The 16,215-nt window shown below is 47.0% G+C and overlaps 1 protein-coding gene across 5 annotated transcripts in view; it reads right to left on the reverse strand.

Annotated features, from left to right (window-relative positions):
- Abcc12 (ATP-binding cassette, sub-family C (CFTR/MRP), member 12) overlaps window positions 1-16,215 on the reverse strand; it is a 76,121-nt gene that overhangs the window by 47,198 nt on the left and 12,708 nt on the right. For 3 of the 5 annotated variants that reach the window (XR_003947278.1, XR_003947279.1, XM_006530984.4), the window contains exons 2-8: window positions 14,674-14,842; window positions 12,070-12,225; window positions 9,027-9,174; window positions 8,511-8,747; window positions 6,386-6,559; window positions 5,832-5,979; window positions 1,507-1,655 (exon numbers count right to left, since the gene is read on the reverse strand). Coding sequence is in view for 2 of the 5 variants with exons in the window: in XM_006530984.4 (XP_006531047.1) it covers window positions 1,507-1,655; window positions 5,832-5,979; window positions 6,386-6,559; window positions 8,511-8,747; window positions 9,027-9,174; window positions 12,070-12,225; window positions 14,674-14,792 (1,131 nt within the window). In the remaining 3 variants the exon portion in view is untranslated. Of the gene's footprint in view, window positions 1-1,506; window positions 1,656-5,831; window positions 5,980-6,385; window positions 6,560-8,510; window positions 8,748-9,026; window positions 9,175-12,069; window positions 12,226-14,673; window positions 14,843-16,215 lie in introns of those variants that run through there. The other 2 variants (NM_172912.4, XM_006530985.4) reach the window with 2 other exon arrangements.

Here is a 16,215-nt window from a genome sequence, read left to right on the forward strand (position 1 = left end):
TTGACAGACAGTATCCAGGCTACCTGGCAGACCTGGAAGCCAATCTCAGGATGCCATGACACTAGCAGTGAAATGGAACCAAAAGGATTCTGAATCAGGAGATTTGTTTTGGCTCTTGCTTTCTTCTAAACTATCATGTCAGAAAAATTAGCATCATTTGGCTTTTCCTTTCTTTGATGTAAAAGAAGTAGAGGATATTGCATGCATCGAAAGCAGTCACAATAACTGAGCAGTGTTCTGCTCAGGCAGGACACTATTGCCACTCTCTCTGGCTTTGGGCTCATGACCAAGCCCACAGCCTTACAGTGAGAGTAAAATGGGCCCTAAAAGACTGAAATGACATCACCCCTCTCACATAAAAAATAGCATTGTGTCGATGGAATTATTAGCAAAAGATGGCCATGCAGACGCTCCTGCTTCTCCTCATGTCCCCACCCCACCCTGGCATCCTTGCTTGGGATGCTATGATTCCTCTAGGAAGTTAGCTATCCCTTGCCCTACCCAATCTGCCCCACACACATACTCCTCGCTTGCTCTTGCTGACTCTCCTCCAGCTACTTGTCCTGCAGACACTTGGTTTACTACAGTAGCTGTGTTTTTCTTCAATTAAATCCAAGAGCCGTTCCCCCTCTAACTCAATAGTCTTTTATCTTTGAATGTTCTGTTCCCTTGTCAAAAGCCCTCCTGCTTTACCTTCATCCCACGTCCCCTCAGAGGCTTCAGCCCACACCCCTGTCACCTGGGTGAAAGCAGGTGAGAGCACCTGAGGGCTTCCCATGCCCACTCTCACCCCACCCCCACAATTCCCAAGGCTTTATGCAAAACTACTCACTCACCCCCCCCCACCTCTTCCCAGCTACACTGATAGGAACTACTACCAGGCTCTTATTGACAATGAAAGCAAAAGCCAGGAATGGCCAAAGGCTGGTGACAGGTCACAGGTGGGGAGTAGGAGAGTCAAGAATTAGTCAGGATAGACCCAGCTCTCAAGCCTGGAAGAGCCCTGACTCTGACTCCAGCCTGATCCCTTTGATTTCTCCCTACCAGAGAACAATCTAGAGTCCCCCTGTTTGTAGGAGACACAATCATGAGACAAGCACACAAGTATTCTCTAGGTCTCCTGCCCACCCTTCCCCCAAAACTGTGGCCCCTCTCACCACCAATTCACCAAGTGTGCTCCACTCTTAGCAGCTACCTCTGTCCTGCATGGTCAGAGTAATGTCCTGAGCTCAGCCCAAGCGCCAATATGCAAACTGGATCAGAGTCTGGGTTATGGCTCAGTGGCACAACACTTACCTAGAATGGGCAAGACCTGGGGCTCAACCACTAGCACTGCACAACTAAATTTAAGTCTAATTAATTAATCCAATGAAATACCCTAGCATCATTTGGTATATTGCAACTGGGGGTTCTGATGCCAGGCACAAGAGAGATGGAAAGGGGCTTCTCACCAGGGGCTTGCCAAGGATAGGGTGCAACCGTGGCCTGGTTAGAGGTAACTCTTACCACAGGGGCAGTGAGCTTGCGTTTCAGGAAAATGTGGCAGGTGAAAGTAGACACAATGGCTATGGTGGACACAATGGGAGCCAGGGCTGAGTTTCCACTTTGGACATAGCCAGCCTTTTCCAGTAATTTTTTCTCTCTCTTTCTTATGTCTGCAAAAGAGAAGGCAATCGGGGAGTGATTTTATTTTGCAGGCCAAACCCCAGCCTTAAGAAATGCTTCCAGACTGGGGGAAAGGCTCAGCAAGTAAAATGTTTGCCACACAATTGTGAGGACCTGAATTTAGGCCCCCAGAATCCATATGAAAGCTGGGCAGGAACGGTCACTGACTATAATCTTGGCACTCAGAAGGCAGAGCAGGGGATCTCTGGGGCTAGCTGGTTAGTTAGACTAGCCAGAATCATCAAGTTCCCAGTTCAGGGAAAGACCCTGCCTCAATAGACTTGGTGAAGAGTGATCAATGAAGGTGCCACCAAATGTCACCTTCAGGCCTCCACATGCCTCACCCATACATATACAAGCATATAATCATACTACACTCCACACTTTCACACTTGCTCAAGAGAATGAAAAACGTTTTGGCTTGAATGAGAATGACCCACATAGGCTCCTGTGTTTGAATGCTTTGTCCCTAGTTAGTGGAACTGTTTGAGAAGGATTAGGAGGTGTGGCCTTGTTGGAGTGGATGTGGCCTTACTGGAGAAGGTGTGTCACTGGGAGTTGGCTTTGAGGTTTCCAAAGCCCATGCCAGGCCCAGTCTGGCTCATGCCCTCCCTGCTGCCTACAGATCAGGATGTAAGCGGTCAGCTTCAGCACCATACCTGCCTGCCTACCACCCATACTCTCTGCCATGCCAATCATGGAAAAATCCCTCGAAACTGTAAGAAACAAGTTCCCAATTAAATATTTCTCCTAATAGTTTCCTTGGTCATGGTGATTGTTCATAGCAATAAAATAGTTAATAATATGAATGAAAATATATGAATTACTTCTGCCTGACTCTTCTCCAGATGAAGCTGAAATGAAACATATTGGAACCCCAGGACATGAACCTAGCAGCACCAGAATCTCAGTGCTCCTAGCTGATTTCCAAGGTCCCTCCCAGCCCTGATACTCCGTAGATTGAGTCATAAATCAGATGCTACAGGAGTCAGACAAGGACTCTGCATGACAGGAACGAGCACAGTGAGAGCTGAGCAAGAGTGTGGAACGTAACAGAATGAAAAGGCCCATCTGGACCCAGGGAGCCTCGTGTGCCTGGACCTTCAGCTGCCCAGGCTCCTGCGTTGAAGTGTTATGTGCTAGCTCCCTACGTTGAAAAGAACAGTTTGTAAGCGTCTCAGAGCCACTGGCATGTATGGTAGCCTGGAGACATTCAAAGTGTGGCCTCTGTCAGGTGTCCCGGGAACAGACACACAACTTCCAAAGCATGCTTCCTCTTCACAAGTCGGCAAGGTGCTGCTGCTGCTGCCTGATGCGTAGCCAGCCTAGCTCTAGCCTCCTGGGCAAAAGTACCTCCACCCGGGCACTGTGTCACTCCAGCATTCTCACCTCACTAGATCCCACATTCTTCTAACTACCGTGACAAGGAGAAGACAGCACAGTGCCCTCTGGACAGAACAGGACCTGCTCAGCTGGGAACGTTGTTTTCCTTCTAAGTATTGGATCCAGGGCTCTACTGTCTACCACAGAGGGTTCCCCTTAAGCCCTCACCCCAAGCTTCCCTCAGGCCCTCTGTGGTACTCTCCCAATTTACTTTACAGAACGGTCAAGCATATGTCCAGTTATTTGGGAGGTTAGTTTGGTATCTACTATATGACAGGTGCTGTGACAGCAAGCAGGATCCCAGCCCTCTCCCAGGGAGGAAGAGAGGCAAATAAGGAAAAACAGAAATAAATGCCTGCAATCCCACCAGCTTGGGAGGTGGAGGCAACAGAATCTTGACTTGGAGGCCAGCGCTAGCTTCACAACAGGCTCCAAGCTAGCCCGAAACACTGTTGCAAACAAAACAAAACAACAGCAACAGTGATAATAAAAACTGAGTAAGATGATTTTAAATTGTGTCTGGTGATCAGAAAGAAATAACAGGAGCTAAGGTATAAGGGGACACTAGTAGGCTGTGACCAGGTTTGGAACACTGGTTCAGGTGGCCTCCAGAAGTCAGGAATGGGGAAGAGACCCAAGATCAACACAAAGTCAAAATGGATATCTAACAGAGGACCAGGCAGTACAAGGGGCCTGAAGCATGAAGGAGCAAGGGTTATTGCTCTGGAAACGAATGAAGTTTCTCATTACTGGAGTAAAGTGAGGAAAGGCTATTGGAAAACGAAGTCACCAGAGGCCAGAGTTACTGAGCCAAAGGAAGGAATGTAGCCCTCACTAGAAAGACCTAAATTTGAGTGGTCTAAGTGAGAAGAGAAATCTCTAGCAAAGGAGAGGCATCTGCTGCTTCTACTCCTGCATAGTCTCTGAGAGAAGACTGGCTTGGACCAGAGTGGCAGTGGAATGGAGAGAAGCAGATGGGTTCTGGATATGTTTAAAGCCAGCAAACACAGGGCTATTTCCAAGCCTAGTCCTGCCATACTCCCTAGCCTTTATGATGGAACCCTTTCCTAGCGATCTGTGTAGCCTCTCTGGTCTGCAAACAGTAGGAATGTGATCTATAGTCACTAAACCAGAACTGGCTTGAACTACTCAAAGTTGAGACTAAGTCCAGTGGAATCAGAATAGAATGAAATTAAGTTATACTGAGTTAAGTTCAGAGTATGAAGGAAATATTTCTATATTCTTAAAGAAGTCCTACTGAATTGCTGATGTCCTACCTAGGAGTGAAGGAGGACACAGGTTCTCTAATGTTTTAGGGGCAAGGTTTGGTCGTTTGGCATTAGCTTTGTTTTGTTTTTGTGTTTTGGGTGGTTTTGTTTTGTGTTTTGTTTTGTTGTTGTTTGTTTGTTTGTTTGTTTGTTTGTTGGAGTTGAGAGACCCAGTGTCTCACTATACAGCCCCCGCTGCCACAGACCTTGAAATCCTCCTGTCTCGTAACCTGAGAGCTGGAAGTACAGGCAGCACATGGTCTGAAGCAGCTTCTCCAGAACCAGTCTCTGAAACACAAACGCAGCTTCACCCCAAATTTGTGTTGATGCATGAGTATGAGGCTGTGACTCTGCTCCTTGGGTGACGACCACCGGAAGCTACAACAGCAATTCTACAAATGTCTCTGCAATTAGGATTTTAGAATTGATTGAAATAGGCCTTTAATATCACCTCAGAAACAAAAAAACCAACAACAAAACAACCTACAAATGCATCCTCATGTCAGCTCAAGAAACATTGTGTCTGTGGGCCACATAAGTACTATAAAGTCACTGGAAGCAAGCAGACAGATAGATCTTGAAGGTAGGGGTGTGTGTGTGTGTGTGTGTGTGTGTGTGTGCATTTATATGTATGTGTATCCATGTGAGTGTGTACATATGAGTGTGTGTATGTATGTGTGAATGTGTATGTGTGTGAGTATATTATGTGAGTGTGTAAGTGTGTGAGTATATTGTGTGAGTATGTTATGTGAGTGTGTGACTACGTAAGCATGTGTGTATATGAGTATGTGTGCATGTGAGTGTGTATATATGTGTGTGCATGTGTTTGTATGTGTGTGTACATGTGAATGTGTTTATGTATTTGTGGTATGTGTGTGTATGTATGTGTATGTGTGTGTATGTATGAGTGTGTGAGTGTGTATGTGAGTGTGTTATGTGAGTATGTGTGAGTGTATGTGTATATGTAAGTGTGCATAAGTACATGTGTGAATGTATTTGTGTGTGTATGTATATTTGTGTATGTGTGAGTATGCATGTAAATGTGTGTATTATGTGTGTATGAGTGTATGTGAGTGTGTGTAAATGTATATATGTGTATGTGAGTGTGTGTGTGTGTGTGTGTATGTGACTGTGGTGTGTGTGTGTGTGTGTGTGTGAGTGTGTATTACTGTAAACATCTTCGAAGTCAAGGAAACATCCTGACACAGCTCCCTTACTGCTTCAATATGTTTGTGGATTATTTTTGTAAAGGTAACTAGCCAGCACCAGGCTCCCTGTGCCCCAGAAAAGGCGAAACCATATGCCACTCACCCTTGGGTTCCTTAGAACAGATGCCCGGGTTTATTACAAAGTCGCTACAATCCTTGGAAAAATTCTTTGACCTACAGAGCACCTTAGAAGGCCCCCTCAGCACCCCACCCCCGCTGCAATGCCTGGCCCCCGCAGAACTTGAAGAACCCCTTAAGAGCACGCTCCACCCATGTAAGTGCTTTGCAAAGCAGCTGCTCATCTTACCGTGAATGGTGTTTATAAAAGATTCCTCCCAGGCGTACATTTTAATCAGCTTGATGCAGGTCAGAAACTCATTCATTGTCTGAACCCGTTTGTCTGTCACTGAAATTGCTGACCTTCGGAAAGTTGAGTTGAGTTTGGCCATAAACATCTGAAATCGAGGTACAAGCAACTGCGTTCAGGGAGAACTGCTGAATTGCACTTGGCCTAAAAATCCAGGGATCGGAACACAAGTGCCAAACAAAGCTCTAAGGGGACTTGGCTGAGATCCTCAGCCCTTCCTCTGCATTATGGCAGCCCGACTTGGCCTGGAGGAAACCACTGGGAATCTGTCAGGTGACTTAGTGATGTACCAAGATGCAGGGTAAAAAAGTAGAAACTTTGGCAGACTGCATAAGCATCCCTCTTCCCCCAGGGCACTCAAATTCAAATCCTTAGAGAATGACACTGGGCCAACTGAAGATAGAACACCTGTGTTCGTAGAGAGGGGTACGGGCTTCAGGTGTGTACGCTGGTTGCAAATGTCAAGTGTTTTGTGTTGCACATCCCCAACTTACCTGGATCGGGATGAATATGAGATACACACTTATCCCGACAAGAGCTGTGGACCCCAGAATGAAAAAGGCGTACACTGCACAAACGACCATTAGGATCGGGATGGTGGCTGGCAAGGGACAAAACAAGGCAGCCTCAAACAAGGAATAGCTATCACTTGATAGTATATTGAGTACCTAGAAAGAAAGCACATAGGTTCAGGCTTCTTGAAGCTGTTTCTTGAAGATGTTTCTTGAAGATGTTTCTTGAAGCTCCCTGATTAACAGAAGGAGGGACACATCAAGGGATCAATGTGATGAAGTGTGTGGTCTCTGGCATGACTTTGGAGGGCTAGTTTCTTAGAACTGAAGATCTCAAAGATGAGAGGTGCAAAGGATTATAGGGTTTTATGTTTTGTTTTTGTTTGTTTGTTTGTTTGTGTAGTGTGCTGAAATGCTGTTTGTGTCTTTATTAGCACAGGTTTACTCAAGGCAGCAACATACACAACTAAAAGACTACTCTTCTGGTGGGCATGGGGATACAGGCATGTGATCCCAGCACCTGGGAGGTTGCAATAGGAGGAGTTTGAGTTCCAGGCCAGCTTGGGCTGCACAGTGAGACTCCAAATCATCAAAGAAGGAAATGGAGAGAGATGAAGAAGGTTGGGGGAGGAGGAAGAGGGGGAGTAGAAGGAAGAGGAGGAGCAGGAGGAGGAGGAGGAAGAGAAAGAGGGCTTTGTGCAAAGACTGTGGCCATGTGGTCTGGGATTGAAAGTAACATGTAAGTCAAAGCATGAACTGAGGTCTGGGGAGAATGGTTAAGGAGTGCGGAGCTCAACCCTAGGGGACACATTCTTTGTTTTTCTCTCCTTCCCCCTACTGACTTTCTGAAAAGGGTTAAGGTGCTTAGATCTCTTACAATCCTGAATCATTAGGAGAGACATGTGGTAGGGAGGAAATGTTGAAGGAAGGGAAGGCTCTCAAAGCCACCCTCCTCCAAGCCCTGAATTGACATCTTCCAAACTCCTTTTAGATAAAGTAAGGTACATTCTTTTTCTTTGCTATTTTTTTTAACATAGTCTTGTGTATCCCAGGCTGACCTCAGATTTCTTAGTGTAGCCAAGGGTGACCTTGAATTCCATCCTCCTGCCTCTATAACCTAAATGCTGGAGTATGTAGGCAGGAACCATCACACCTGGTTCCTGTGGTGCTGGGGACAGAACCCCGGACTCTGTACATGTTAGGTGAGCACTCTGCTAACTGAGCTCTGTCCCCAGATCTTGTTTCTTTTCATGCAGGGTCTACTCAAAGTTGTCATAAGATAATTTGAACACAGTTGGAGGAGCCACTGGGAAAGAGAAGCAAGTCTTTTCACTAAATACCATGGGGGTGGGGGTGGGGGTGGGTTGGGGAGCTTATTTGTGGCAAGGATTTTATTACTAAAGATTAGAGGCTTAAGACAATGTCAGTTCTGAAGTACAATGCTCATGGTTGTATTCTATTGGAATCTTACACAACTGGAAATTTTTTCTAGAAGGGGACAAGTTCTCACTACACAGCCTAGGCTGGCCTCAGTTCTCACTACACAGCTTAGGTTAGCCTCAGTTCTCACTACATAGCCTAGGCTAGCCTCAGTTTTTCCATTGCTTCTCGCTCTGTGCCTTGAGTACCGAGATTACAGGCACACACTGCTACACCACTACTACTACTACTACTACCACTACTACTACTACTACTACTACTACTACTACTACTACTACTACTACTACTACTACTACTATTACTACTGCTGCTGCTGCTGCTGCTGAGTAGCTTGCCCATCAGTTTTACCAGATACCTATAATGTGCTCAGTGCCTATAGTGTGCTCTAATACAGTTTTATTGCCCTCACACTCAGTAATCAAGGGGGTTGAATGATGCCACCCTCTAGCCCTGTGCCAGCTTTTCAAATTCCACAGTTCAGATGTGGAGCCCTCCTGTCTGACTTCCTCTTGTGTTGTCTTGAGTCTCCATTATCTCACTCAACAGGGGATTTGTTCACATGTGAATAGAGAAAAGGAGGCAGGAACCCCATCCAGGAAGCACAGCCCACACACTCATAGAAACAGGGCCAACTTTCCAAGTGGAAGCTCCCCCGGGCCCTGCTTACCTCGCCTGCAGAGATGTGAGTTAACGTCTTAAAGGACAGCAGGTTTTCGAAGATTAGCGTGGAGAGGGCCACCTTCAGTCGGATCGCTGTGCGGTAATTTATGGCCCAGGCAAGGGCCCAAAAGAGGACTTTGGTGAACTCGGTGGTAAAGAGGGCCAGACACAAGCAGATGCCGATCCCGATGTGTCCGGAGGAGATGCTGGTAATGTGCTGGAGGATTTGGTGAATGAGAACTGTCTGTAAAACAGTACAGTGGAGAGAAGGGAGGGCCGCTGGGTGGAGCTCCACCCAGGAGGACCCCTACGACAGCAAGCTGACTTTATAGGCAGACATTCTCATTCGTTTCAGTGGTAGTGGCTGCACTTGAGAAGAATTGGGTTTATGGAAATTCACCCTCAAGGAACACAGAGAACACAGACAAAGAACTAAAGCCAATGACTAGGAGAGAAAGGTGACTAACATAGTTTGCCCAGCTGGGGACCTAGGAGACTATTCGGAAGAGCCAACCCCGCTCACCGGCCCCAAGGCTGCCATGACGATGCACAGGATGTTGGCTACAACGTCCATCAGAACTCGGGTTCTCTGGAATTTCCAGACCACGCGGCCCAGGGAGGCCTTCTCAGGCCCTACCCTCTTTATTTCTTCTTCCCAAAGGATCTGGAATCTGCAATGAAAGAAAAGGAGAGGGGGGAATGGACAGACAGTCCACATCACCAATCAGCTACAATTGCTTTGGTGGGCAAACTCCTGCAAAGGTGCATGGCACAGCCCTCGACCCAGGGATGGGCGTTCGGGGAAGCAGCATGTCTCTGTCTTTTCCCTGGGGGCTCTCGTAAATGGGGGGGGGGGAGTGGGGGTAGGGTGGGGGTGTGTGGAGGGGGGAGGTGATGTCCAGCCAGAGCTGTTGATGATACCTCCCCTAAGTCCTTGCCTCCTCAGTTTCTGGCTACAATACCCATAATCATAAGAAGATTGGGAGCAAACTCGAGATAAAAGTCCTCCTTGGAGGAAAAAAACTGCCTGTCCTTTTAGCAAGGTATGATGATGGGATGTGCCTATATTTTAAGCCCTTTGAAGGCTCAGGCAGGAGGATTTCAAGTTTTAAGCCAGAGGAGGCTAGATAGCAAGACTTTGTCTCAAGGAAACCGTAACAAAAGGCTGGCTGTTCCAAAGATTTGAAAAGTCCAGCATTACATGTCTATGGCACATGAAGCAAAGGATGCCGGGAGGGAAGGCTGAGCAGACTCTCTCACGGGACTTCAAGGACCTCAGGAAAGCTCTTAGGTGGTGCCCGATAACATGATTTGCATATCTGAAAGACTACTTGGTGGCTGTTAGCATGATTGGCTGTGGGTAATCAAGGCAAAAGCAAAGGATCAAACAGGACCTGAAGGGCATCAGGCCAGAGGCACAGTGCTGGCAAGTTAATAAGAGAAGATTCAAAGATGGGTGGCCAGGGGGTGACAATAGGACTTGTTGGATTACATGTGGGAGAGAAGGAGAAGGAGGACCAACTCTAGAGCCCAGTTTCCCAGTCTTAACAACTGTGAGAATGGGGTTAACAGAGACTTAGGAAAGAGGAAACATGTATTATGAGGTGTGGGATGAGGGCCAAGAATGCAACTGTAAGCTCTTTCCTATTGTGTGTAGCTACAGATTCAACACACAAGCAAAGAAAAACAAAAATCCTTCATTTATTTAAACCCAGATGAGACACCCTGCACTCTAGCTATTGAAACTTGTGAGGCATGCAAGTGCTGCTGATGCTGGGCCTTTGGAATTCAAATCCCAGAAAAGAGGCCTGGGGCTGAGCTGGGCGTGCCATTGAACAGCCAGAATTTATTTGATACTTAATTTCCTGGCCTGAATGAAATCAGATGGGAACAAAGGGCAGCATGAAAGAGAAGATAATCCAAATTGATGTTGGGAAAGAGACAAATTTTTAAAAATCCTAATGAAAAACACTAGCCAGAAGGCTACAAGAAAAATCTAGCACCTCTCAGATCCTGATCTAGCCCCTCAAAGCTCCCTGGAAACCTTCTTAAGACTGTAGGTCAATTTGAAATAGCTGGGACTTCTTCCAAGCAGGGATAAGGGGTAGGGCAATTTTGCCCCCAGAGTTAACTGCAAGACCACAGCTTGCACTCAGCCTCTTGAGTATATATTCCAGCATATGTCATGCTTTGAACCATGTGCTCAAAGTTAGGGCAACCTCCAGGGAAGAGAAAGGTGGCAGCTTTGAGAACCTTCCCTTGGTCAAGATATCAGAGGTCCTCAGAAGCCATTTCAGTGCAGCTATTAGACAGAGCCAAGCTTGGGACTGTTGAGGTACTTGCAGGTACAAGCACGGGTTGCTCTGACAGAGGACTCGGGTGCAGTTCTCAGCAACCATGCTTAATTCCACTTCCAGGGGACCTGACAGCTTCTTCTGACCTCCTCCAGCAGCAAGCATATGCATGGTGTTCATAGGTATGCAGGCAAATCACTCATGCACATTAAAAGCAATGAATGAATGAGACAGATGTCTTTGTGCAGATGTGAGAAAGTCTATATATTTTCAACTGGAAAGATCAAGGTGTCAGCCCCACAGTGTGTTCAATTTTTTAAAGATATTTATCTATCTGTTTGTTTGTTTGATGTATATGGGTGTTCTGTTTGCATGTAAGCTACACACCAAAAGAGGGACTCAGATCTCATACAGCTGTCAGCTGCCACATGGGTGTTGGGAATTGAACCCTGGACCTCTGGAAGAACAGCCAGTGCTTTTAACCACTGAGCCATCTCTCCAGTTCCATGTTCTATGTTTTAACTTCAGCATAAAAGAGCATAGCCTGGATTTGAGGAGGCAAAGGCAGGTTAATCTTTCTGAGTTCCTAGGCCAGCCTGGTCTACATAGTGAGTCCTAGGCCAGCCAGAACTACACAACAAGAGCCTGTCTCACAGAAAGCAAAAAAGGAAAAAAAAAGAAGAAGAAAGAAAAGAAAAGGAGGCATCTTTCTGCACACAATGACACAATGGTTGCAGGGATTAGGAAAGATCAGGCAAGGTAACCAACATGTTAATGGTGTTGGCCTCTGGTAGAGGAACAGAAACATAGTTCTACTGCTTAAACATTACTAAACCACATTAATTAGTTGGGAGCAATGGTACACATTTACAAGTTAAAATTGATAAATATGGGCAGTTTGCAATATGGACATACAATGGGTGATACTTAAAAAAAAAAAAAAAAAAAGACATGATTGCTAAAGTTTCACACAGGATTCAAGTGGGGCCCAAACAGCACAGAGTAAAGCAAGTCCCCACTACCTATAGACAGTGGTATTCCTACAGCCCCAGCCCCACCCCAGCCTCACATTATAGTCCTCTATGTCAGCACATTCCCCAGTGACAGGGCCAAGAAATGCCCTCAGTCCAAGCCACATCTCAATGAACAGCCACTGAGAAAGAAGGGTCAGCAGCTCCTGTAGGTGTCGGTTTCCACAGGGGGAGCAGACGCAGGTGAAGAGACCCAAGGGACCCCTTGCTCACAGTGCCACTCCCTTGGTGAGCCTGGTACCTCTTGGCGTTGATGTCCGATGAGTCATAAGGAGACAGTGGGGGCAGGGTGTCCACAGTCAGCGTGTGCTTGTAACTTCGAATCATCACCGGTGTGAGCCAGGAAAACGTGGCGAAGGACAGCAGCCCAGCATCATCCACAGGATTGGGTGCCAACCTAGAGCAAACTATACTCTCAGGGTCCTGGAGGAAGTCAGGCTCCCAGCCCTCATACCCTGGCTCTAATTTGTAATCACAGCTACATATGGAGCCTGGGGCTTGCATTCGTTAACCCTTTGGGTAGTTCTTAGTCTGGTTTACCCCAGCTCAGGAAAGCAGACAGTGAATGTTCAGGAAATACACACGCCAGCTGATAAACACGGCCAATATTCAAAATTGAGTAACACACATTTAACTATATTATCCTAAATCAAAGATAATCATGCCCAAAACTTAGCACTTCCTAATTATTTTACCATTTTGGTAATATATTTTTATTGGGCTGTATTTCAAAAAACACAAAATGTTGCATGGATTTGCATGTCATCCTACGTGGGTTCCACACTGTCCCGATTTTTAACAAGCCCACTGTTGAAGTAAGCGCTTACATCACTGTCCCCGTCCTCTCGGGAGTTCCTCACATTCATTTACCATCCTTGCGGTGGGAATGCTCAGGAGCGGGGACCTACTGTGCTTCTCTCCTTCTTCACATTTAGCGGTCACGTTCATAGGAAGGGTGTGGTACTTACACCATAAAAATTGAACAATACATGGAGTGAATATGGTCAGACTGGAGCTTGTGAGTGTGTGTGTGTGTGTGTGTGTGAGAGAGAGAGAGAGAGAGAGAGGGAGAGAGGGGGGGGGGGGAGAGGAGAGAGAGAGTCTGAGTGTGTGTGTGTATGTGTGTGTGAGTTTGAGTGTGTGTGTGTTTGTGTGTGAGTGTGTTGTAAGAGTATGTATATGTGTCAATGTGTATATGTATGAGTGTGTGTGAGTGTGTATGTGTATGTGTGTGTGTGAGAGAGAGAGTCTGTGTGTGTGTGGATGTATATATGTGTTTGAGTGTATGTGAGTTTGAATGTGTGTGAGTGTATGTGACTTTGAATATGTGTGAGTATGTGTGTATGTATTGTGAGGGTATGTGTATGTGTGCATGTTTATATGTCTGAGCATGTGTGTGTGTGTGTGTGTGTGTGTGTGTGAGTGTGTGTGTGTATGTGTGTGTGTGTGTGAGAGAGAGAGAGTCTGTGTGTGTGTGGATGTATATATGTGTTTGAGTGTATGTGAGTTTGAATGTGTGTGAGTGTATATGAGTTTGAATATGTGTGAGTATGTGTGTATGTATTGTGAGGGTATGTGTATGTGTGCATGTGTATATGTCTGAGCATGTGTGTGTGTGTGTGTGTGTGTGTGTGTGTGTGAATGTGTTGTGAGTGTGAGTATGTGTATGTGTGAGTGTGTGTGCCTGAAAAAGAGAGAGACAGAGAGAGAGAGAGCCAGGCAGAAAGAAACAGGGACAGACAAACAGGGACTGAGAAACTGTTGAAAATAAATAAAATTTGAGGCATACTGTAAGTCCAAGAGATGCCACTTGGCCTTCCCTTACACAGCAAAGCACTACTTTCTGGTGTTGTGGCTAATGATATATAAAATAATACATATACCGAACTGTTAAACATATGTGCTTGGAAGTAACAGAGCCCTCAGAAACACATACGTCTTACGTAGCAGATGCCAAAGCAAACTGGTCAAGACCATAGGAGGGTGTCCCTCACTCTGGAGCTCACTCTGGTGGACAGAATACAGTGTTCTGACATGAGTGTGAGTCTCAAGGTGGCCTGCTGGCCTCCACCCATTCTCTGGGAAGCCTTGTGGGGGCTGAGTGACCACATGGCCTGGTTGTTGTCCTTGTCCCTGCCAACCCTCAGAAGTACATGCACCTTGCACAGCAGATGCCGGAGCAAACTGGTCAAGACCGTATGAGCTACCCAAACCATCTCGGTCCGGGGTTGCTTTATTTTACTGGTTATTCATGAGACTGTAAGCTGGGGGTGGGAGCGAAGGTCATTGTTTTCTTTTAGCTGATAAATGGTGAGGCAGTTTGTTAAAAAAAATAAAGGCTGGCTGCTGAACTGCAGGCAAGTGTCTTAACCTCTCTCCAGTTGCTTCCCTATCAGCTAAAGATGGGACCAGAACTTTTAGAGCAGTTGTGAAGAGTAAAGAAGCTGGACACGATAACACAGACCTGTAATCCTACCAGTTGGGTGGCTGAGGCAGCAAGATCTTTCATTCCAGGCCACTCTGGCCTACAAAGCAAGACTCTTCCATCTCATAGATAGATAGATAGATAGATAGATAGATAGATAGATAGATAGATAGATAGACAGATAGATAGACAGACAGATAGATAGTTTATAAATGTTGTGAACAGACCAAGCAAAAGAAAGGCTCCTGTAACATGAGCTGGTATCTCACCAACTGCAGGAAGCAGTGAGAAGTTCCTGAGCCATAAATGAGTAGATGGATGGATAAGAGGACAGACATACGGAGCAGTACCTTGCGAGCAGAGGCTGGGGACCATCCACAGGGCCCTGCCCCACACACGTCAGTTCTCCTCCTGGCTCACCTTGCACGGGGTCGCACTGGGATCATGGTTTTCAGGCTGGGGTCATATCTCTCGGCAAAGGATCTCCGATGGCCTCTGCGATCCAGGTCTGAGATAAGGTACGGGCCTTCACCCACCATCTTGATGGTGTTCTGGAGCCCTCGACTCTTGGCTTCGGGACACTTTCACTCTGCAGTCAAATGGTAAGGATGGCCCCCTGAGTGATGAGGACACTGTGGGTAGAGCTGAAAGCCATTGTTTCAGCCGGGCCTCTTTGCTTTGAGCCCTTGGACAGTGGCCAGACACCACCAAAACCCCTTAACCTGTATTTGAGGCACCTCCACCCCCACCCTGGTTGAGTAACCACATCTCATTCCTCTCCTGTTCCAATGTAGAGTTGTCTGGGAGCCATAAATCCTCCTGGGAGACTTCGAGAGAGACTGGTTCTTAGCCCAGCAAGACAGCCTCCAGAAAAATGGGTTCACTTTCTGCGTGTGGATGAATTCTGTTATACAGATACCTTTATTTGTCTAGCTCCTTCTAAGAGCTTATGCATCCATGTCCCCTCTACCTGGATACCCAGGGGTGCACAAAGAACTTCCACAAGGACACCCCACAGGACCAGCCACATTGGGGGACAAGTTCATGTCCCCATTGATTCTGTGGCCAATGCTCCAGTAAAAACTCATAACTCAGATGGAGAGAACCATAGTCTGTGTCTGCCTGGCCTGCAGATCAGCTGCCCCATTTGTGGAGACTCCTGCAGCAGGCTCTTCATATCCTAAGGTCCAGTCCTTTTCTGAGCCTTAACTCTGTACTAACCCTGAGTCCCCACAACATTCCTCCCCCCAGATACAAGAAATACATGCCCCTTTGCTGCTAAGCTATGTTGAACTGGCTTCTGTCCATCTTAAACAAAGGCTCGACCCATATTGTTACTTAAACATGGGGCTCAAATTTCTGTGATTTCTCTCTGGAAGTTCTCATGGTTAAAAAGCAATTCTCGAGATAGCCGGCCACCTTCCTGGTGAGAGCACGGGGGTCTGCCCGGCCTGAGAGGTTTGTGGCACAGGCGCCGGCGGGAGCCTTCTTGGCTCCGGGACTCCGCGGAGGGCAGGCTGCACGGGTGACCGTGTGGAATACAGAGTGCCAGCCGTTTCTGGGACGGGCGAGAGTCGCAGAGCTTCTGGGCGGCGCCATCTTCAGCTCCAGACAACCAGCCACCTTCCCGGCAAGAGCCACAGAGCTTCTGAGGCGGCGCCATCCTCAGCTCCAGACGGCCGGCCTCCTTCCGGACAAGAGCCACAGAGCTTCTGAGGCGGCGACATCTTCGACTCCAGACAACTGGCCACCTTCCTGGCCAAAGCAACACAGCTTCTGGGAAAGATCCTGTTTTGGGCCTTCACCTTCAGCCAGGAGGAGGTCCAAACACCAGATAACTGTACACCTTCCCTGAAAGAGGAGAGCTTGCCTACAGAGACTGCTCTGACCACTGAAACTCAGAGAAGAGAGCTTGTCTCCCACGCCTGCTGATAGAGGGTAACAAAATCAACAGAGGAACAA

Source organism: Mus musculus, chromosome 8 (genome assembly GCF_000001635.26).
Source record: "Mus musculus strain C57BL/6J chromosome 8, GRCm38.p6 C57BL/6J".
NCBI lineage: Eukaryota > Metazoa > Chordata > Mammalia > Rodentia > Muridae > Mus > Mus musculus.